Consider the following 21,198-nt stretch of genomic DNA (forward strand, 5'->3'; position numbering starts at 1 on the left):
TATTCTATGATTGTTGATATGGCGTTGTTGCTGTTGAGGAGCCTTTCGTGGTGCACGCTCCATCGTCTCACGTGACCACTCCATCCTAACTCAAGCCAGGCAACCATCCTCACCTCCTCACCTCACCTCACCTCACTCACACTCACAGCCGCTCAGCCAGACACATGTAGCCTCCACCAGATATGGAGTACCATCTCACCATGACCACTGTTTCCTTTCATCAACACCCCTTGACAGCCCGACATGACAATGGACGTCACTATCTCCCTTGCCGATAAGCGGCACCTGTTCGAGAACCTGGAACCACCCCCAGACGATGCACTGAGCCCAGAGGAAATCTCGCTGCGCCGTGATTGCAATGGCTTCTTCAAACCCCGGCCGAAACGACCATCACCCCCGACGTCGGCGAGGGCACCGCCGCACACGACACCCAGAAGAGTCTCATCGGCGCCCCAGACACTGAAGCAGGGCGACTCCTCCAAGGTCATCCAAAACACACCTGCGAGCGTCTACGTACGCAAGGGAGTGCTTCACAACCTGCTCCAAGGCACGGAATCCGACGACACGACCACCGCCATCCCCGCGTCGACCCGTCGTCTCCAACGCAGCGAGACGGCGCCGCTTCCACTGCCGAAACGAATGACGAGTGAGAATGAGACCGAGACACCGACAGCCACGAAGCGGCGGCGACGAAAGGCCAGCGACGTGCCACCGAGACCAGCGACTGAGCAGGTCTTCCAGGGCCTGGTCTTTTACTATGTCCCCAACAACGACATTGCCCCCGCGCGGAGGATGAGGATGGCCAAGGCCAAGGCATGCGGTGCGACCAGGACAGAGTTTGCTTCCGGGGCCACGCACTTCATCGTGGACAAGGCGCTCACGTTTCAAGATGTAGAGGCTGACCTGGCCACGGCGGCACGAGGGGCGGCTGTCGTGAATGAGGACTGGCCGCTGGACTGCATGCAGTTCAAGTCCGTTCTGGATGTCGGGCAGAAGAAGTACTTGCTGCGCGGGCAGCCGGATGCCCAGCCGCCCACAGCTGAACCAGCAGCAGCAGCACCGCCGCCGAGATCGGAGGAATTGTCACGGTCGCTGCAGCTGAAGCCGCCGCAGAGGAACCCGAAGAAGTGGGATTACGTTCCGCCCAGAGGGACGCCCGGGAGGAGCGAAGAGTCTTCCCTGGAAGCCGGGCCGCGCGGTGGCGAGTCGCAGCCTGTGGTCCTCGACCTGAGCGCCATGGCGGAACCGACACCGTCCCGGGATGCCAAGGGCGACGAGTTGTCCAGTGTCATCGACTTGATGCAAGAGTATAGAGAACTCCCACTCGATGCCGAAGAGCACGACGACGAAGACGCGCGCTCCAACGCCGGGACAGTCGAAGACTTACCAAGCGCAGACGAAGAGGCGGGCTCGGAGGTGGAACGCAGCCGCCAAACACATCGTCCCGCATCCCGAGGCAAGAAGATGCGCTTCGAGGAGCGGTTCGCGTGCAATCAAGCCACGGCGCAGGACGCTCGCCCCGACAACCCCAACGCCAGGACGATGGAGGTGCTGCAGCAGATGGCGGGCTACTACGACCGCATCAACGACAACTGGCGCACCGTGGCCTACCGGAAGGCCATCAGCACCCTGAAGCGGCAGGACGTGCGCATCACCACGGAGCAGGAGGCGCTCCGGCTGCCGGGCGTCGGTCCACGGCTGGCGCAGACGATTGAGGAGGTTGTCACGACGGACCGTCTTCGACGGCTCGAGTACGCGGAGGATGAGCCCATGGGCAAGGTGCTGCGGCTGTTCATGGGCATCTACGGTGTTGGCAACAAGCAGGCACAACAGTGGATCGCGCAGGGGTTCCGGACGCTGGACGATCTGAAGAGGGACGCCAGGCTGTCCGCCAACCAGCTCGTGGGCATAGAGCGGTATGACGACCTGCAGCAGCGCATACCGAGACACGAGGTGGAAGCACTCGGCAGCATTGTGAAGAAGACCGCCGCAGGGATCGACGGGGCCGTGGAGATTATCATCGGGGGCAGCTATCGGCGCGGGTCCCAGACGTCGGGCGACATTGACATTGTGGTAACCAAGCCCGGCACGGAGCTGTCTGGCGACCTGGTGCCGTTCCTCGACACGCTCACGAGGACCCTCGAGGCGAGCGGGTTCCTGGTGGCGTGCCTGGCCTCGTCGCGGTCCGCCGAGGGCAGCAAGTGGCACGGGTGCTGCGTGCTGCCATCGTCGTCGTCGCCGTCATCGTCGTCGACAGAACAACGTCACCTTTGGCGACGCATTGACTTCCTGCTGGTGCCAGAGACGGAGCTGGGCGCGGCGCTCCTCTACTTTACGGGCAACGACATTTTCAACCGCAGCATGCGCCTGCTCGCCAGCAGAAAGGGGATGCGCCTGAATCAGCGCGGTCTCTACAGGAATGTGCTGCGCGGTGCCGCGAGGGCCAGGGTGACAGAGGGGGAGCTCGTCGAGGGGCGGGACGAGAGGAGGATCTTTGCGCTTCTGGGTGTCCAGTGGCGCGAGCCGCACGAACGGTGGTGCTAGGGGGTCGTAGGGGACGTGCATGTCAGTATTATAAACAATCATTCACCTCCATCCTTGACCTACCTGACCTTTGGTGTTGTTAATGTCTGCTGTCAGTGTCACATGCCAATCTGCCCCGCCCGTTGCACTAACAATTTCCCCCACAGAGACGTCATGGGTCCCTGTGGTCCGTGGAGGCGGAACTGGAATTGGCAGGAGCCCTCGGCGGACCGTGCGCCTGCCTGAATACCCGCCTGTGGCCCGAGGCTCACCAGCGGCATGCCATCCATGGACCATCTCCAACCACGACAAGAAGTCCCTTCTCCCTCCCCCATGACTGCTTCATGATACCTATTGCGAAGCCTCGCGGTCTGTCCTGAACGCTACTTTGCCGCCTCGTCGACTGGAAACCCCCCAAGGCCCACGCGACTGCCATCAATCCATCCATCCATCCATCCATCCATCCATCTGCAGCCGCTACCAGCCGAGGCGCAACTCACCACCGCGCTCACCATCACCATGGCCTCCACACTCGACGGCATCAAGGTAGGGTGCCCTGTGCTGCGCAGCCTCGCTGCACGACGACCACGCTCACCCTCCCACGCAGAGACTGACAGACACCACAGGCCGCGCTCGAGCAGATTGTCCGCGACCCCAAGTACCACGACGTCCTCTCCCTCGTCAAGACAGCCCGCAATGGCGCCGTGTATGGGACCAAAGTGCGCTTCCCCCATGCGCTGGTGTACGTGTCCACTGTGGAAAGGAACATGAAAACATCTGCTAACATCACGTAGCATGATCTTTCTTTTCCGATCGGGAACGTACGTTGTTGACCTGCTCTTGACCACCGGCCGGACCTAACCTGTTTCGTGCACAGCTTTCGACAAAAAGTCGGCCTCGTGCTGCGCGCGACGAGACACCACGCCTCCAACCTCGCCCGCTTCGCCAGTATATACAAGCTCACCATGATGGCCCTGAAGCGATTCGGTCCCACACCCGGCAAGGAAGGTCAGTGAAGCAGCACCCCTCTAGAACGCCTCGACACTAACACAGAGCAAGGCCCCTACGACTCCTTCTTCGCCGGCCTCCTGGGCGGCTACTTTGTCTTTGGCGGCCGCTCCCCGCGCACGGGCAAGATCTCCTCGGTCAACCAGCAGATTGTCATCTACATCTTTGCCCGCGTCGCCCTCGCGCTCGCCCGCATCGCCGTCAAGCCGGGCCACGGCCTGCCCCTCGTCTCGGCCGAGCCGCTGCACTCCAGGATCAACTACTACGCCTGGCCGGCGTTTGCCAGTCTCAGCTGGGGCGCCGTCATGCTGCTGTTCAAGCACCACCCCGAGGACCTGCAGTCGAGCCTGCGCAGCAGCATGACGTACATTTACAAGGACTGCGACAGCTGGGATGACCTGCGCACGTTGGTGTGGCACAACAAATAGAGGCGGGCTAGACTGCATGCGCTTTGGATATTGGATTGGCGTTTGATGGGCTCCGCATGGACAACAGCAGCATGTTTTGAAGGGCGTATGCATTTCTGGTAGAGGATGGATGATCATATGACATGGATTCATCTGTACATATACACGCACATATATACACTCCTATGGCTGCCAAGGCAGACGGAGAACAGGCTTACGCCTGACAACACGTGTACCGTCAAACAAGCAGTGGACGCCTGGTTCGTATCTATTCGGGCTACCCCCGGGTACGCCTCTCGACCATGCCTGCACCCTTGAGCGCAGGTCAGAGTCCACAGCCGCGGCTCCAAACCACCGCCCAAGGCGATTTGCCCAGGATCCCAAGACGGCAGACTGCCAGGGCACCCGTCCACACTTGACGCGGTGGTATTCCTCTGGCGTCCGTGTCACACGCACGCCTGGGTTCATCCAGACGCCCCTGTCCCCCGCACTGTCAACCTGCAGCAAGCACGTCTCGTCCGCCTCAATGCGCCTATCGGCAAGTGCGTCGTCAATGGCCCGGAACGCAAGGCTCGCGTCATCGTCGTAGATTGGCGCAGCGTCCATGGCCACGAGGCCGCCCCAGCAGGACCGGACAGCAACAGGGACCCCCTTTTGCGCGGCGGCGCGGGATGTCAGGGACAGAAACCAGGGCCATCGGCTCGATAGGATCGGATGGCCCTGATCGTCGCGGATAGCGGTGACCTCTGCGAGACGCGAGGACGGATCGAGCGTCGTGGCGCATGCCGTCGTGTAGTTGCCCCCGCGGGTGTTGAGCAGCTCAACCACGTCCTCCGGCTCAAAGGTGACGTGGTCATCTACCCACAAGATCCTGTCAAACGTCCTGCCCTCTTCTTCCCGGAGACGTCTCAGCGGCGCCAGGGCTTCGTTCCGGAGGCTGGCCAGCAGCGGTGTCTCCCGGAATGCCCACCGCCTCTCCTCGTCGAGCCACAGCCACCCGCCCTGCATGTTCCGCGGCACGGGTGGGTTGTCGACCAGCGTCGCCAGCTCGTGGCCCGTCATGCCGTGGGTGAATGTGTTGCTGGCGCCGAGCCGCTCCAGTCCGAGCTGCAGCTGCCTCAGCTCGTTGCGGGTGCCGTCGCTCGAGTAGGCTTCGGCGATGGATACGTGGACAGCACTGTCCTGGGCAATGGCCTCGACGAGACGTAACAGTGCGTCACTCCACGAGGCGTGTAGTCGGGGTGCCGAGTCTCGGTGTATCGAGGCGATGAAGATTTCGCTCCCGTGCTCGGCCGTGTGTCTCGGGCTCACGGGTGACGATGAAGAAGCCGGAGCAGCCGGGCGGCTTGCCACGAGGAGCAGCGCATCGAGGAGGAGCAGGGTGAGGAGAGGGGTGATGATACGGAGAAGAGGGAGCCGTCGCAGGCGGACAGGTCGGATGAGCATCGCCACTCACGCATCATGGGCGGTCGTCTCTCGAGTTGGGGTCAAGTGCGAGGAAGTGCTGCTGCTGGTCCTGAGGCGAGTCTGAGGCACTGGTGGGCAGGGCTTGGCCATGCACCGGGAGGCTCGGCACCTTTCGCATTGGCATTGACGCGGCGGCGCCTGGGGCATTGGGTTTCATGAGACGCTGGAATGGGTGGGCCCTGACACATTGTATAAGCTTAACTTCAGACTGGAGCTAATAATACATCGAGCTACCCGTGGACCGCGCGAAGCATGAGGCAAGTATACATCCGCTGTGGAAGTGCTGGCATGCAGGACGCAGATCATCCAAGCGAGTCGGGGATTGTGCATCGCTCGATTCAAAGTGCGCACGTGACCTCCACTCCAATATTCACCCCGTCAAAGCTTGGACGACTTTGGAAGCACATGCAGACGCCCGTTCACCAACTCGACGGCCTGCCTCGCCAGACCCCAGCTAAAGGCATAGCCACCGCTGCCCGTCCCATATGCGTGGATCACGCACTGGCCGCCCAGCTCCTCCTCCTCGAGCCTGACGGTCTTCCTGGACGGTCGGACGCCGACAAGGTCTCGGAGGACCTCAAAGTCCTCGACGTTGGAAGACGGGAAGTGCTGCGGCAGATTCTCGCTTATCCGACGTATGATCTGGAGTCATCATGTCAGGTTCACTCGTGGGCATCGCTCGTCTGGGCTCACTCACATCTTGTCTCGTCGCCTCGCTGGCTCGAGGATCCGTGCTCCCCGTGTCCTTGATGCCACCGAGAACAGCCGTGCCGTCCCCCCGTGCGAGGTGGTAAGTGTACGCCTCGCCTCGCCGGATCCACAGCTCGTCAAAGTTGCTTCGCACCAGCACCGTCTGCCCGCGCACGGGGCTCATGGTGTGGTCCTGGACATCTTTCAGGTACATGGGTCCACTGCCGGTGGCGTTGATGAGCACGTCGTGGCCCATGCCCTTGAGGTCCGCGAGCGAGCGGACCGTCGCCCTCTCGAAAGTGACGCCTCTCGCCTCGAGGCGCTTGCGTAGCCACGGCAGGAGGATGGACGGGGTCAACATGATGGTTGTGTAGGAGACGCCCAGCTTGGCTCCCGGTGGGAGCTCCCCCTTGTCCATGATCCTAAAGTTAGGCACCCTGTCCCTGTACCAAATGTCCTCCAGGGATGCATAGTCAAAGACATCGCAGACCACCGTCTTCTTGACACTGGACGCCGGGAACCGCTCGGCCAGACGGAGCCAGTACGCCAGCGCGTCGAGCTGCATCGTCTGCTCCGAGAGTGTTGATCCCTCCTCTGCTACCCAGCAGGCACCGGCCCACGGACTGGCCCATTCTATGCTATCTGGATCGCCGGGGAGGTTGCGCGCCACGATGGTTACGTCGCAGTGCGCGGGCAGCGTGCCCGCAATGGCCATGCCCGTGATGCTGTGACTTGGGTCAGTAGGCTGGTTGCTTGGTAGGTTGGCCTGGAGAGCTCACCCGGCGCCTAGGATCGTGACTTTGGTCATTTTACAGGACAGAGCCAATGTCTGATTTCAGGAAGAATAAGAATGACTGGGCATATAACTTATCAAAGCCAGCACCAAACCCAATACATGTGCGCAGGGTAGGCTGGATGACCAAATGCCTGTGGGAGTCACCCCACCAAAGACCCGCCCCGCCTCCGATGTCGGTCCCCCGACCGCTAGCTCGCTTCGGTGAAGCTGCAGCAAATTACTCCACATCCTGCCACCAGCAATCGTCGTCACCCGCTTCGAGAGCTGTAGCATACACAGCCAACGTCTCCCGAAAATCCTCCTCATTGAATACGGATCAAAGACACTCGAAATCATGGCGCCAGATCCGGCTGTCCTGCAGAGGCTCCAGGTCACAGCATCCAAACCTATCGACCAACAGCCCGCCCTCTACGAGAATGCCCTCGCCTACATCTGCGACAGCTCCTCAGCGGACGCGACGGCCGACAACTTTATCGCCGTCATCTCCACGCTTTTCGAGCATCCCTCTGGCGTGGTCATGTCTCGCTCCATCCTCGCCGCGTTTGTGGCACGACTCAGGGAGCTCAAAAACCCTGATCTCTGGATCGACGTCGGCAACCGCACCCTGGACATCCTGGCCGCGCAGTCCGCCGTCTTCCCCGATGCCGTCGCCGTCCTGCGTGAGCTCATCGCCACGGCGCACGAGAACAACGAAGACTTTGTCGACGCGGCCAAGGTCCTGGCCGACATCCCCCTCGACCTGTCCCAGCGCCAGGTCACCATCCAGGAGCGCGCCACGGTCTGGATTCGCATCGTCCGAAACTACCTCGAGGTCGACGACAGCACCGCCGCGAGCGCCTACATCTCCAAGCTCAAGAACATCATGCACCGGGTCGAGGACCAGGGCCTGACGCTGCACTTCAACCTGTCCCAGGCGCGCATCCTCGACGCGCAGCGCGAGTTCCTCTCGGCGGCCAACAAGTACCACGAGATCAGCTTCTCGCTCGCCATCGCGGAGGAGGAGAGGCTGCACACGCTGAGCATGGCCGCCAAGTGCGCCATCCTGGCGCCGGCCGGGCCACTGCGAAGTCGGACGCTGGGCCGACTCTACAAAGACGAGCGGTCGGCGCAGCTGGACGAGTTTGGGATCCTGGAGAAGATCTTCCTGGACAGGGTGCTCACGGCCAAAGAGGTCGAGACCTTTGCCGAGGGTCTGCAGCCACACCAGCTGGCGACCACGGCGGACGGCACGACGGTCCTAGCCAAGGCGGTCATGGAGCACAACCTGCTCGGCGTCTCCAAGCTGTATAGCAACATTCGGTTCGACGCCCTCGGGTCACTCCTGGGTCTGGACGCCAGCAGAGCAGAGGAGACGACGGCGAGGATGATCGAGCAGGGCCGACTGGCGGGTCGGATCGATCAACTCGGCGGGCTCGTCTACTTTGACGGTGGCGAGGCCTCTGGTCAGAAGGGGAGTGGCCGTACAGAGACTGTCGTGGGCAAGGAGATGAGGCGCTGGGACGCCAATGTGGAGAATCTGTCGGAGGAGGTTGAGAATATCACAAACGCGCTCCACGAGCAATTCCCGGTACGCTGGACACTCCCGCGAAGGATATGGATCCTTGTCTAACTTTCCCAGGCTTTCGTCGAGGCGAATCTCGCCTAGGGCGGCACGGCATGAAAACAGAACGGGAAACAAATAGGGACAAAGAGGGCTTGGCATGGCATGGCATGGCGCAAACGGGCACGGTTCATTTAGAAGCACAGCATAGGACGGGCTTTCTTTCGCAAGCGACGCTACTAGCGCGCATCATGGCGTACCTTATACATTCACTCCAGGTCCCTCTTTCTCACGACGACATGACCTGCCTTGATGTCTCGTTTGTCGGAGCCCTCGCCCTCTCTTCAAAGACCCGCTTGTCGTCCTCATACTTGGTCGACCTACTCGCTGCTGATGACGGCTTGCTTGACGAGTAGCGATCCTTGCTCGTCGCTTTCTGCAGGTCCTGCTTGAGCAAGGGGATGAACGCATCGGCGATATGTGCGCCCATCCAGTTGTACCCACCCACCGTCAAATGTAGACCATCATCCCACAGCGTGTCCTGCTCGTCTTCGGTGAGAGAGTGGTACGGTATATGTGATCGTAAATCAAAGGCGTGACTATACTCGCTGTCAGCTCGACAAGCCCCTGTGATAGCACACCCAGCATCGCTAGCGCCAACTCACTAGTTCTCAGCCTGGTAGCTCATGATATGGTCGTTGACAATCCTCCTTGCGCGATCCAGCCGTTCGTGCCGGGTGCCGCACTCAGGAATCGTCAAGGCCAGGAGCTTGCATCCTTTTCGAAGGATGCGGTGCCACTGGTCGTGCAGAGCCTGAAAGATGTCCTCTGGCAACTCGAACGAACCGAGATCACTGTTGCCGCCGTTAGCCTTGTATTGGTACATGTGGCAGCGCCGAATGGAAAGAAACGCACTTTGTCCCACCGAGCATGATCACCCAGTCGTAACTCCTTTTCTCTACTAACACGCGGGGGGATGAGCGTCAGCTTGTCAGATGCGGCGGGCCTGGTCACTCGGCAAGACCCTACATTCCACTTCCAGCCTGGACCTGAACGAATCGGCACCGACACATTCTCCCGGCTCTCCGTTGGTGAAGACCTCGAAGCGTGTGCCCGGCGGCAACTCCTGGGCTATGCGGTCTTGTAGACGGATGGAGTAGGGGTGGGAAGTGTACCCCCAGTCGCAGTACCCGCTGGTGAGGGAGTCGCCAAAGCACAAGATGTTGCAGGGACGAGAAATCATGGTGATGGGTGCTGCTTCCGTAGAATAGATAGCGATGTTCGCTTTGGAGCTCTCAAATCAGTATCAACACGGGAGCAAAGGTGCTTGGATGGCGGAGCATGCAAGTTGCAGGTTCACAGTGAAGCTAGGCAGGCAGGCAGGCAGGCACACTGTAGGCACACTGTACGCTGTACCCTGCACGCTGTGGCGCTACACAGGGCACAGTTATGTTGGGCAGCTGCTCTACTGCGCCGCACCAGGCTTATCGTGAGGGTCCTCGGGCGGCCCTACATTGTTGAGCACCATGAAGATTGAATACAACACTGATAGCAGACTGGGACGATCCCTGTGGCTGAGGATGCGTGCATTCCATTCGCACATCGTCGTTCACGCCATTAGGCGGTACCTATACCGCCACCTTGTGCAAATCCACAACACCATAAACTCCAGATCCATGCATAGGTAGTATCAGGTACAAATCGGACGTCAGTCCTCAATATCGTCGTCGCTCAGTACGAGCTTCTGGGCCAACAAGCCGCTCATGGCGCCCGGCTTGATGCCAGCCCGCTTCTTCCTGGGGCTGGCCTCCTCGGATGGCTTGTCGGTGGCCCACGCGGCAGGAGCGTCGTTCTCCTCTCCATCCTCCGCATCGGACGCCTCATCCGTAGGGGCATTTATACCCTGAAAGGCAACCACTTTGTCGAGATCGCGCGCCTTGATTGGACTCTTGCCCGCGTGGGAGGACGAGCGGGCCACGTGTGCCATGTACGGCAGTCGTTCGAGCAGCATCTCTCGGCGCGCCGCACTTCCAAGGGATAGCAAGGGGATCGCATCGTCGTCGACCTTGTCCTGCGACTCTGGCAGCGAGCTGTCCACCGCTGACGGCCGGGAGCCCTGCTGCTGGCGCTGCATCCAAGATGACTCCCCCGAAGACGAGCTCTTGGGTTTGCGAAAGGCACTCGCTCCCTCGGTGACATTCTTCGTTGGTCCCGTGAGATCGCCCTTCAGGAGCTTGGACGACCACATGTCCACCAAGCCTTCCACTTCCTCTCGTGCCCGCCAGAGCTTGAGGCTTTGCGGGTAGAACATTTTGAATGCATCGCTTCCACGAGAGCCGTCCGCCTGCTTTCTGTGCACGGGGTTGGGCAGTGCAAAGAGCAGGCCGCGCACGGCAACCTGGAACGTGATCTCGTCTTGCCGTAGGATGTGACTGCTCCCGTCCTGGCCGGCAAAGCCGCCACGCCCGCCGAAGAAGACATCGCGCGATGGCCCCAGTAGGTCGCTCTGTGACAGGGACTCGATACATTCGTTGACGTAGTCAATCGGGGTGGAGAGATCCATCGCGTCGGTGCTTATACACGAGGGAGCATAGTTCTCGTGCAGCGCCGAGATGAAGGTGTGCGTGTCGGTACCAGTCTCGTCCATCAGCGAGTCTACATCGACCTGGGATCGCTTCGGCCGAGACATGTGTGACAGGTACGGTGGCAGCTTCTCCACGTCGTTCCCTGCGGCCACTTCGTCTCGCTTGTTGTACACCACCTTGCCAACGGCGTGGAAGATCCCCAGACTCGCCTCGCGCTGCGAGATGAGCTCCAGGCTGTCCGCCTCTCCCTTTGTCAAGCTTGCGCCGTCGTTGGCGCCCCTCTTTGGTTTTGTGAAAGTCACCCGCGCGCCCCAGTCCGCTTCGTCGTCGCCTTTCAAGCAAAGAAACTCGAGCGACGAGATGGCGCTGCGGATGTCGCCAATCTCGCCCAGCTTCTGTAGAACCTGAGGGCCCGGCGTACTCTTCCGGCCCGACTTCCTGGCTTCCTTTTGCACAATCAGACCCAGCGCCTTGGCGAGCAATGTTGGGGCCACCGGGTTGAACTCGATCATGCCGACGCCAGGGTGACGCAGGATCTCAGGGCCAAGCAGTCGGTGCGCCGTGAAGCTGTCCGCCGATGCCGAAGTCGTCGTCAGCAGTGTCTCTGAAATGACCATAACCAATGGCTTGATGGGTTCGCGCTGCGACTGTTGCGTGAAGATGGACAGGGGCGGCACGTGTTCGGCCAGGTACTGCAGTATCGACTTGCGAAAGGCGGACAGCACCGTCGAGGTCCGTGAGAATGTGTTTGGGAACTCCTCCAACAGCAGTATCCGGTTCACATTGTCGCCATGTGTGCCTCCGTAGCTCCTGGCCGGCGTTTGCGACGCCGGCTCGTCGTCCATGTCCAGAGCGCCAAACCTCCCACCCTTGCCCAGGAACTCGTCAAACCTCGCCGACGCCGAGACGAAACCGGAACTCGCATTGTTCGTGGGGTTCTTCCATTCCAGAATCTCGTAACCCATACTGTCTGCGATCAGCCGCAAGGTCGTTGTCTTGGCGGAGCCAGCCGGTCCTTTGAGAATGAGGATCCTCTGGCGCATACGGCCAGCCATGACATCTTGCAGCCACTTTCGGACATCGCCCACCTTGCGCTTGTGAACGACGAGCTCATCGAGGTTTCTGGGGCCGAAGCGTTCGGACCACGGTCGCTGATCCTCGCCGCTGTTGTGTTCCGCATTATTCGGGTTCGTCGGCTTGAGAAATCGCTGGCTCGAGCTCACGCTGCTAGATGGCGCTGTCTGCACATCTGTCCGCAACCTCTTTCTTGCATGCTGCCCGACCACGCTCGAGGAGCTGCTCTTGAGCTCCGAGATCTCGTCTTCGGAAATAGGGTCGCTCAGTAAGTCGTCGATCGCCGTGGGCTTCTTTGGCTCGCGCTGCGCCTGTTTCGAGAAGAGGGTCTTCAAGTCGGCCGTCTTCGCCCTCTCGTCTCCTGTGCCAATGTCTTTCGCGGTCTTCTTCGAGCTCGGGCTTCTGCCGTTTTTGGGTTGCGTCGACCCGCGCGTCGTGGCTCGTGTAGCCCCCCTGCCCTTGCTAGGACTTGGCGATGGCTGGACAACTCGGTGTTTGGCGGGGGACGAAGGGGAGGAGACCAAGAAATTGGCGAGGGTGTTGCCTGCGCGTGGCTTCACGTTCTCGTCATCTGAAACGTCGAGGTCGTTGTTGCGCTTGCGGCGCTTCGCGGGCGGAGCCATCAGCGCGGTGGGAGGGGTGCAAAGTCGCGATCCATGGGTTGCATAAGTCCGTCCCGAAGACACTGGTACGACAGACGTTGCGAGTGTCTTGAGCGTGGAGTAGGCGGACTTGTACGCGACGAGAACCGTGAATGTGAGAGTGCTCATCAGCTGGGACGGTGCGGCATGGCCCTTTGTATGGTAGTACCTAGGTACACACTGTGCGACTGTGACGTCCGACGTGCCCAGCTCGGTCCAATGTCAACATGGAAAGTTCAATTGGAAAAGAACTGCCGTGATTTTTGTTCACTTTTGTTCCAAAATACTGCTCTGATTACGAATTGATCATCAGGTAGTATTGCCAAGCGCGTCCCTACAGACATGTAGAAAGAACCGGCGTTCTTCCACTGCTGAACAAGCCATCACATAGCAGCAGTATATCAGTCTCATTCATACAACACTGCCATAGTACGTCCTTTTTCATACAAACGCCCAATCACCATGACTGTGGCACAGCTCCCGAATGCCATGTCGCAAGCGTCTGAAGTAGAAAGCTTTTCAACAACCGTCTCGGTGCTTACCTGTGACCGCATCCCCAATCGAACCATCAAAATGTCCATCCATGGAAGTTGTCGACAAACGTGACTGCAGCACGTAGATACTGCTCGTGAACATCTCCCCATGTCCTGGCTGCCTCCTTCATTGCACGGATAGCTGTCACGAACGTTAGTCTCACCCTCTGGCTCATCAGACTCTTCTCACCTTTGACATAATGGGCGTCCGTTGAATACGGCGACTTGAGTGCCTTCTCCTCGACGTAGCCCCAGTGCTTTTGCTTAATGTCCTTTTCCACATTATCAGGGTCAATGGTCGGGCGGCCTTTCATGATGAACATGGCGATGACGAGCAGCCACCATTCCCTGACGAGATTGATGCGGTGCTGTTTGGGGAAGCAGGGCAAGAGGATGCGCACGGCGTGGCTCGTCGTGAGCAGGTGGACCAAGACAAAGTTGAACGAGTGCGTGCCAGGCCGGACCGTGGCGACGAGAAGAGCGACTGCTGCTTCCTGGGACAGCTCGAACTGCTTCTGGGGGTCATCGAGATTCCATCCGTTCCAGTACTCCAAAACGAGGTCTTCGTGCTTCTCTAGGATCGACTCCAGTTCGTCAAACTCGGGATTCTTCGGTAGGCTGCCGAAGCGTTTATCAGAGCACATCTTGTTGAGCAGCTCAAGAGGTGATCCATTCAACGAAGACGGTTTGGTGTATGCTTTGTCATCCAGGTACTTGTTCAAGAAGCAGCGCTGGACTGAGGTGAGGGCCAGGGCCTCCATCGCCAACTCTTTGTTGTCCATTTCATAGGCATAACCCAGGTGAATGAGGGGATGGCCAACTGCGTCACTGTCAGTCCGAGTCGATGTGTCCGTTCGGGCTGTACTTACGTCCACAGATCAGCCCATGGTACAGCGGTTGATCGCCCTCGAACATGAAATGCTCCACGACCTTCTTCCAGTCGTACGAGAATTCCATCGCGAGCTTGTCCTCAAAGTAGTCAAGGTAGGCCCTCTGGTAATTTTTGTCGCCCAGGAAATCCCGCCAGTCCAAGTCATTGAGTTCGGCCGGCGACGGGCGCCAAGACTCGAGAGGCTTGATCTGCTCATCGTATATGTGATTGAGGTGCTCTTGGTCGGCCCCGAGCAGGTATGCCGAGCACAAGATGTGTGGGTTGTGATTGTCGTACTGCAGGTTGTGGTAGACGACGGAGTAATTGACGTGATTGGCCTTGAGCAGGTGCTTGAGACACCGGGCTCGTCGGTCCGGGTTGGTCTCGACGTTATGGATCTCGACGCTTGGCAGATTGATCGAGCCCGACCGGTTGGCCGTCCCCGTGAGATATGACAGTATACCAGACATTGTCGATCACTTTCTGGGTTGTGTATAAGATGAAAGTGAAGACGATGGTATGACGTTGAGTGGTTGAGGGGATCGTGTAATTGTTGGGCTGCCGGTTTTGTTGGAGAGTGGCAGCGCCCAGGTCACGAGAGTCAGCAGATCGACTGTCAGACAATGTTGGTTCTCTTCAAAGACTCTTTCGACGCGAAAATAAGAAACGGACTCAATATTGAATGTTTTGATTTTCTACATTGTCACTCTGGCTGTGTTGACGAGGACTGGGCGATGATGGTTCGAACCATGATGAAAGTCAACTACCCTGAACCTCATGCTCTAAAGCGCACGCGAGGTAGGGACCCATTAATTATTCCGTAGTCACGATACGTACTTCCCTCCGACTGACCGGAGACCTCACCACGTCCTCTTTTCATCGACAGACGCAACATGACAGCAGTCAGCAGTCCCCCCTCGGGAATCCTGATCTATGCCGAGTTTCTATCGAACATACGACAAGTGTCTATCGCGGTAAACCTCACTTCGTCTTCCAACGCAGACACAGTCGCAGAGGTCACCCAGGGAGGCACGGCTTTTCGCGTCCAGCACGGAGGCCTCACGCGCGAAGTCTTGCTGCCCGAGAGAGTGGCAGTGGCGTCAGCTGTGCCATTGGCGCTGTCAATGGAGAATCTGAGTTGGAGGCTGCCGATTTCGTCTACCCTCCCTAGTGAATCACTCTTCTCTCTCTCGAACCAGGCATTGCCATGGACAGCCGTCGACTTGCGACCAGGGTCACTCGTGACCTGCAGAGCATGTGGTAACGTTTTTGTCCAAAGCGGGAAGATCTCACAATGGAAAGACCTTCCTAGCGAGAACTGGGCCGAGATGATGGAGTTTTGGCACTGTCATAAACCGCACGACCACGACCATGGACACACCAATGGGGGCGCTGAGCAAGCTGACCTTACGAAACGAGGCTATGGTGCGAGCAACGCCATTTCAGCACAAGAGACTGTCGGCCTCGTCGACATTACCTCCTTTATGTTCACAGAGTCTGATTGCGACGGAATCCTAGTAAGTTCCCCCCTGGCTGCGTTGAACCTACTGGGGAAGAAGAAGTTGGCCGCGTCGGCTACCACCAGCCCGTAATGGCATGGTCATCGATACAACTCCCCAATATCAATATTTCTCGTCGTCCCAGCCCTGCGCTGGCATTGCATCTCGCCGCGGAACCCTTCCTCGCGAATGGGTTCGCGCGCGCTTGACCGTACTGAAGACAGCATTTCTATTTCATCCGATCGGTCAGAGAAGTGACCGCGTGGAGATTTCGAAAGGCACATCACCTACCACAGCCAGATGGCACTTTGCAGGGTGACCTAGCCCCGGCTAACGGTGCCAGTTTTCCTCCTCCGTATCGGGAGGGCAGCAACACAATGCAAGTGCACCTGCTATCGGCGAGTCGACCAAGTTCCTGAACGTCAGCTGCAAGAAGTGCAATGAGCCGGTCGGGTTCTACAGCAATGTCGCATCCTCCGTCTCCCTGTTCAAGTGGCAGGTCTCGACCGAGACAGCATCTACACAAGGCATGCCGTCGACCGAGCAATGCCTCGCCGCAACGCTGACTGCGACAATCTCGCGCTCTGGCTGTTCAAAGTCCGTCATACTTCCTCAGAAACTTGTGGCAGGCAGCGAGGCCGGCGGACAGCGGGCGATGCACCTGTGGGCGCTGAACCCCAACGTCACCTACACAGCCTCCCAAATGGAAGGCAAGCGAGAAGCGATGAAGATTCTCTACCAGTGCATCGATATAGAAAAGGCAGAGAAGATGGCTGAGTCCATGACGTCCGATGTTCAGGACATCAGCCTTCCAGAGGCTGTGATTGCGACAGCCTTGGAAGCGCTTGAGTCCAGCAACTCATGCCTTCCTATGAAGGAAAGGACGTTCAGGGAGTGGAAGGTTGGTTTGCTTTCGCGCTGGAGCGTAAAGTAATTCAGATCTATGACAAATACATGTTGATTACCATTGCCTCAGGACGATGGTGCTTCTGCATGTCATCTGCGGGCTCTGTCTGACGCACAGTCTGAACACTGTGCTTCGTGGTAGCTACCTTACATACAGTGTGCGCACAGTAAGGCTGCTCACTGCCGCCTGGTGTGACTTCCAAGTGCCAACAGACATCTTCATCTGTTAAAACGCGTTATCGATCCAACAAGAGGCACATCTTCAACCCGAAGCGAACTTTTCTGCATCTTTTCAACTGATGTTCCACTGTCACCCACACCATTTGCTTCTCACTCCAGACCACGAATCTTGGCTCTCCTGAACAATGCATTGGTCATCCCGACGGCGATGAGCGGACTGGATCAACATGAGCGACCTATCGCCAAGCGCTTACCTTCCGATCGGGACACTTCATGTCGACAAGGAGAACTCTATCCTATCTCCAGAACTTCTAGGATCGCCACTGTTCAAGTCTTGGTGTTCCTTTGTTCACCCGCGTGACGAGCCTCCCGTCACCACAGACGACGACCGACTCAAGGCAGAGGCGCAGCGATGCCTCCTCACCAGCGATACCCTGAAGCCATGCAAGACTCTCTTCTCCAATCGATGGATCAGACTGGAGTACAAAATCTGCGACACCCGCTGCACCGTTCGTGTGTACTTTCTCCCGGATGATGTGCATCGCGCCCACCTTGACCGTAGTAGTCTTTCGCATCGGCAAGCTCGACAATCCATCATTGCCAGACTCGACACATCCAATAATGCTTGGCATGGCCACCAAAGCCGCGGGGCATCTGCGTCACTCGAGTCTGAGCCTGGCCGCGAGCCTCCTTCGCTGCTGCATCTATTCAACACCATACCTTCACCCACCCCAAAACCTCAGGATGTCAGCGATACATTGAGCCGAGAAGCCATGGGCTCTATACTCAGCAGTCAAGTGGATGGTTTGGCTTCACAACTCTATCTATATCAGAGGCGATCAGCTGCATTGATGCTACAGCGCGAGTCCTCGCCTGGATACAATGTCGATCCCCGCCTCCAGATGCGCACAGACATCCAGGGCAACCCGTGGTACAACGACAGCGGCGGCGGCACCATCCTGTCCGAGCCCCGCTACTATGAGGGTGTCCACGGTGGTATCCTCGCCGAAGAGATGGGCTCTGGCAAGACCATTATTTGCCTTGCTGTCGTCCTGGCGTCGAGGGTTGTTGCCACCAAAATACCAGACATGTATGGCGTTGCGCCGGTCCCAAGGCGGCAAAAAGCAACCTCTCTGATTGACATGGCGGCAGCGACCGTGACTCGCCTTGGCGTGCCCTGGAGACCGTACTTTGATGCACAAGCATTCGGCCATTGTGTCGAGGCCCTCAGGCGCAATCCCGGCTACTATCTCAAACCAGCCCCCGAGCCTCGGAGAATGTCGAGGCACCGTCGCGAGGATGGCTCTGCCCACCCGCCAACCAAGATTTATCTTAGCGATGCGACTCTCGTCCTCGTGCCGGCGAACTTGGTGGCGCAGTGGAGGCAAGAGATACGAAAGCATACAGAGGGCCTTATTGTTCACGTTGTTGCTAAGACCGATCCTTTACCTCCACTTGAGATGCTGCTGAACTGCGACCTCCTTCTTTTCTCTCACAGTCGCTTTGAAGAAGAGCACAGGCGCGGCAACATCACCGACGGTCTGCTGGGTCGGATCCATTTCAAGAGGTGCATGATCGACGAAGGCCACAAGCTCGGTAACACATGGCTAGGGCGCCGAGGTGATCTGGCGTCAGGCCTCAGCAACATGATTTTCGACTATCGCTGGGTGGTGACCGGAACGCCCTCGCAGGGGTTGTACGGTGTAGACCACAGCGGCACCGACGAGAAGCCCTCGCAGCCATCTGCGCTGATGGAGCGAAGGGACCTCACGCACATTGGCATGATGGTGTCTTCGTTTCTGGGTGCTCGCCCGTGGGCGAACACGCAGCACGAAGTAGGCGACACTTTGGCGGTGTGGGACAACTATGTGATGTTGCCCCGGCATAAAAAGGGGTGCCATGGGCGATGGGACACTCTGAAATCCACCCTGGACTCGCTCATTGTGCGACACCGCCTGGAAGATGTAGTCGACAAGTTGCCGGTCGTCCAGGAGAGGGTGGTCCTTCTGGAAGGGTCCTATCAGGATCGGCTTTCCTTGAACATTTTCTCCATGATGATCATTTCCAACGCCGTGCAGTCGCAGCGCACGGACCAGGACTACTTCTTCCACCCGCGACAGAGGAGCAGTCTTATGCAGATTGGCAGCAACCTGAAACAGGCCAGCTTCTTTGGTGGTTCGTTCTTCAACTCAATCGAGATTGGGACAGCGGTCGAGACGGCCGAAGAGTTCTTGCGCAGGGGAGAGGTTGAGATCTCCGCCCAAGACGACGCTCTACTACGCGATGCCATTCGCTTTGGTCACATGGCAGTCTCGAATTCCCTGAGGAGGTTGAGCAATCAGTTTCATGAAATGCCGGTTCAGGTCGAAAATTTCCCTGCGGGCGCCGGTCGCGCCTGGGCTTTGGGCGATGCCGACGTCTACGGTACCAAGGATGGTGCGCGCAATGACTCGATCTGTACTTCGGCCAGTCTGTTACTGCACCTGCAGAAGCTTGTCCACAAGACTTTGGGCGAACCGGACAAGTTCAACGCTCTGCTGAATGGTGGCCTGGTACAAGCAGGCGCAGCAGAGAAGGCAAAGATGTTGCAAGCACAGACGCCCGACAGAGCATCCAAGCCGTCGAACAAGCAGTCCAAGAGTCTCGCGGGAAACGTGCGGCTGGGTGGGGACAGCGCACACAAAGCTCGATCGCATGGCGTTAATGGCATTGACCCCGTCAAGAGCGTCAACGACGAAGCGTCCATGAGGCCTCTGGAGAAAGTGAGGATCATTGCTACGGTGTCGGCAAAGATGTCATATCTGCTAGATCAACTGGCCATACACCAAGAGGAAGAAAAGATACTCGTATTTTACGAGAACGACAATGTAGCATGGTATTTGGCAAGCATTCTGGACGTGGTCAGCAACAGTCTTCTCTCTTGGTCCCCTTCTGTCACTAATGTGTATTCAGATGCAAATACAGTACCTGATCTACGCCAAGACACTGAGCACGGACAGGAAGGCACAGTATGTCAAGACATTCGACTACAATCCAGCATTTCGGTGAGGTTCCTTGAGCCTTTCTACTTCGAGAATGGTACTGACGTGTCCCAGCGTCTTGCTCATGGACATTACGCAAGCGGCCTTTGGGCTTGACATGCAGGCAGCCTCGAGGATTTACTTCATCAACCCGGTGCTAAACCCCCAAGTCGAAGCGCAAGCCATTGGACGAGCGCGTCGCGTCGGTCAGCAGAGGTCCGTCACTGTGGAGACGTTGGTGCTCAAGGGCAGCATTGACGAAGTCATCCTCGAGCGCAAGCAGCACATGACACAAGCCGAGCATCGGCAGGCCAAGTCCATCCTCGACATTCGTCCCATCTACAACTGGATCAAGAACGCCAAGATCAACGAGCTACCCGAGGTGGACTCCGAGGAGGTGTCACAAATGGCCCCGTTGCAGTATACGCACCACGTCTTTGGCCGTGGCTTCGGCAGAGCCACGCACCCAGACGATGATCTGGTACTGGGCAGCCCGACCAGCAGTAAGAAGATGGAATTTTCCCCACGGAACGCCACGAATGGTACGAAGCGAAGTCACGAGGACGGTCCTGGCAAGTCAGAGCCAAAGGGAATTCGCTTCATGATTCGCTCGACGATGCCGACTGCGACTGACTTGGATGAGAATCCTGGCGGCGGCGAAGAGGATTATAGTCAGCGTCCAGCTCGACGCGTACGATTTGGCTGAGTAGATGATCCAGTTTGGACTGGGCATTAGAGGCAGCGAGGCGTTTGGACAGTCTTGCAATGGAAGGTTTTATATCTGAGTGTAGTGCTGAAGGGTCTCCTTGAAGCAAGAACACTTTTCACTGCCCGCATAGATGACGTCTCTGACGGTACTCACGCCGAGCTCATCCCCAGAGGGCTTGAGAGCGTACCCTTTACTACAGTAGTGACATAAGTCGCTGCATAGTCGCGGCCAGTCTTCCGGACATTACCTCCCGCCACTCAAGCTGAGAGCGCTGAACAGTGAGTGGGGGCAGGCACAGTAGCGCCTGGGTGAAGGCTTTCGTAATAGAGAGCGAAGGGATGGAGACCCTGGGCTTACCTCTGTCTGTGCTGTACTTATTATAGAACCAGAGGAAGACCAGGCAGGACCTATAGTTCGTAGCCGGCGACTAGTCTAAAATCTAATGTTACCTGAGTTTGACACCAGACCAGCCTTCTCGGCGCCAGGCCCCTCCCCCACACACGACTGACAAGCCCAGCCTCTTTGCAATCCGAGCTGGACGCTGTGTTGGTTGCCGCAACTTCACCAGACTGCAGCACAGCATTGCCCGCGGTCATTATTTCGTCATTGCGATGGAATAAAGAAGGTAGAAGGAAGAGGCATGGGTGCGAGTGCGTAAGGCAGGGCGCGGGGGGAGCTCAGGGCCTCGGACGTCGTTTCGAATCTTTCGATCGATATTTGAAGCTTATGCATCGAAAACAGGCAAACCC

The 21,198-nt window shown here is 58.2% G+C and overlaps 9 protein-coding genes across 9 annotated transcripts; 4 read left to right on the top strand and 5 right to left on the bottom strand.

The window, feature by feature from the left end:
• Positions 1-243: 243 nt before the first annotated feature.
• Positions 244-2,544, top strand: J7T54_005938 (uncharacterized protein; the record flags this gene model as incomplete). Its single annotated transcript, XM_051508255.1, has 1 exon — positions 244-2,544. The coding sequence occupies one exon, from the start codon at positions 244-246 to the stop codon at positions 2,542-2,544; it is 2,301 nt and encodes a 766-aa protein (XP_051366460.1).
• Positions 2,545-3,042: 498 nt separating this feature from the next.
• On the top strand, positions 3,043-3,959 carry J7T54_005939 (uncharacterized protein; the record flags this gene model as incomplete). Its single annotated transcript, XM_051508366.1, has 5 exons — positions 3,043-3,069; positions 3,150-3,265; positions 3,318-3,344; positions 3,401-3,531; positions 3,583-3,959. 5 exons carry the CDS (start codon positions 3,043-3,045, stop codon positions 3,957-3,959), a joined length of 678 nt encoding a protein of 225 aa, XP_051366461.1.
• A 162-nt stretch (positions 3,960-4,121) lies between these two features.
• On the bottom strand, positions 4,122-5,384 carry J7T54_005940 (glycosyltransferase family 69 protein; the record flags this gene model as incomplete). Its single annotated transcript, XM_051508475.1, has 1 exon — positions 4,122-5,384. One exon carries the CDS (start codon positions 5,382-5,384, stop codon positions 4,122-4,124), a length of 1,263 nt encoding a protein of 420 aa, XP_051366462.1.
• Positions 5,385-5,783: 399 nt separating this feature from the next.
• Positions 5,784-6,903, bottom strand: J7T54_005941 (putative fad dependent protein; the record flags this gene model as incomplete). The annotated part of the gene is made up of 3 exons (XM_051508586.1): positions 5,784-6,047; positions 6,103-6,820; positions 6,875-6,903. 3 exons carry the CDS (start codon positions 6,901-6,903, stop codon positions 5,784-5,786), a joined length of 1,011 nt encoding a protein of 336 aa, XP_051366463.1.
• Positions 6,904-7,225: 322 nt separating this feature from the next.
• On the top strand, positions 7,226-8,536 carry J7T54_005942 (COP9 signalosome complex subunit-like protein; the record flags this gene model as incomplete). Its single annotated transcript, XM_051508696.1, has 2 exons — positions 7,226-8,458; positions 8,510-8,536. The coding sequence occupies 2 exons, from the start codon at positions 7,226-7,228 to the stop codon at positions 8,534-8,536; spliced, it is 1,260 nt and encodes a 419-aa protein (XP_051366464.1).
• A 184-nt stretch (positions 8,537-8,720) lies between these two features.
• On the bottom strand, positions 8,721-9,674 carry J7T54_005943 (uncharacterized protein; the record flags this gene model as incomplete). Its single annotated transcript, XM_051508807.1, has 4 exons — positions 8,721-9,030; positions 9,097-9,285; positions 9,347-9,392; positions 9,461-9,674. 4 exons carry the CDS (start codon positions 9,672-9,674, stop codon positions 8,721-8,723), a joined length of 759 nt encoding a protein of 252 aa, XP_051366465.1.
• Positions 9,675-10,139: 465 nt separating this feature from the next.
• J7T54_005944 (Checkpoint protein-like protein) lies at positions 10,140-12,860 on the bottom strand (the record flags this gene model as incomplete). Its single annotated transcript, XM_051508918.1, has 1 exon — positions 10,140-12,860. One exon carries the CDS (start codon positions 12,858-12,860, stop codon positions 10,140-10,142), a length of 2,721 nt encoding a protein of 906 aa, XP_051366466.1.
• Positions 12,861-13,299: 439 nt separating this feature from the next.
• On the bottom strand, positions 13,300-14,605 carry J7T54_005945 (uncharacterized protein; the record flags this gene model as incomplete). The annotated part of the gene is made up of 3 exons (XM_051509030.1): positions 13,300-13,406; positions 13,455-14,084; positions 14,134-14,605. The coding sequence occupies 3 exons, from the start codon at positions 14,603-14,605 to the stop codon at positions 13,300-13,302; spliced, it is 1,209 nt and encodes a 402-aa protein (XP_051366467.1).
• Positions 14,606-15,028: 423 nt separating this feature from the next.
• On the top strand, positions 15,029-20,446 carry J7T54_005946 (uncharacterized protein; the record flags this gene model as incomplete). Its single annotated transcript, XM_051509139.1, has 7 exons — positions 15,029-15,272; positions 15,438-15,652; positions 15,978-16,535; positions 17,005-17,229; positions 17,581-19,482; positions 19,673-19,764; positions 19,816-20,446. The coding sequence occupies 7 exons, from the start codon at positions 15,029-15,031 to the stop codon at positions 20,444-20,446; spliced, it is 3,867 nt and encodes a 1,288-aa protein (XP_051366468.1).
• Between the last annotated feature and the right edge of the window lie 752 nt (positions 20,447-21,198).

The sequence above is a fragment of the Emericellopsis cladophorae genome (genome assembly GCF_022114955.1).
Source record: "Emericellopsis cladophorae strain MUM 19.33 chromosome Unknown NODE_1_length_1489480_cov_119_871856, whole genome shotgun sequence".
Lineage (NCBI taxonomy): Eukaryota > Fungi > Ascomycota > Sordariomycetes > Hypocreales > Bionectriaceae > Emericellopsis > Emericellopsis cladophorae.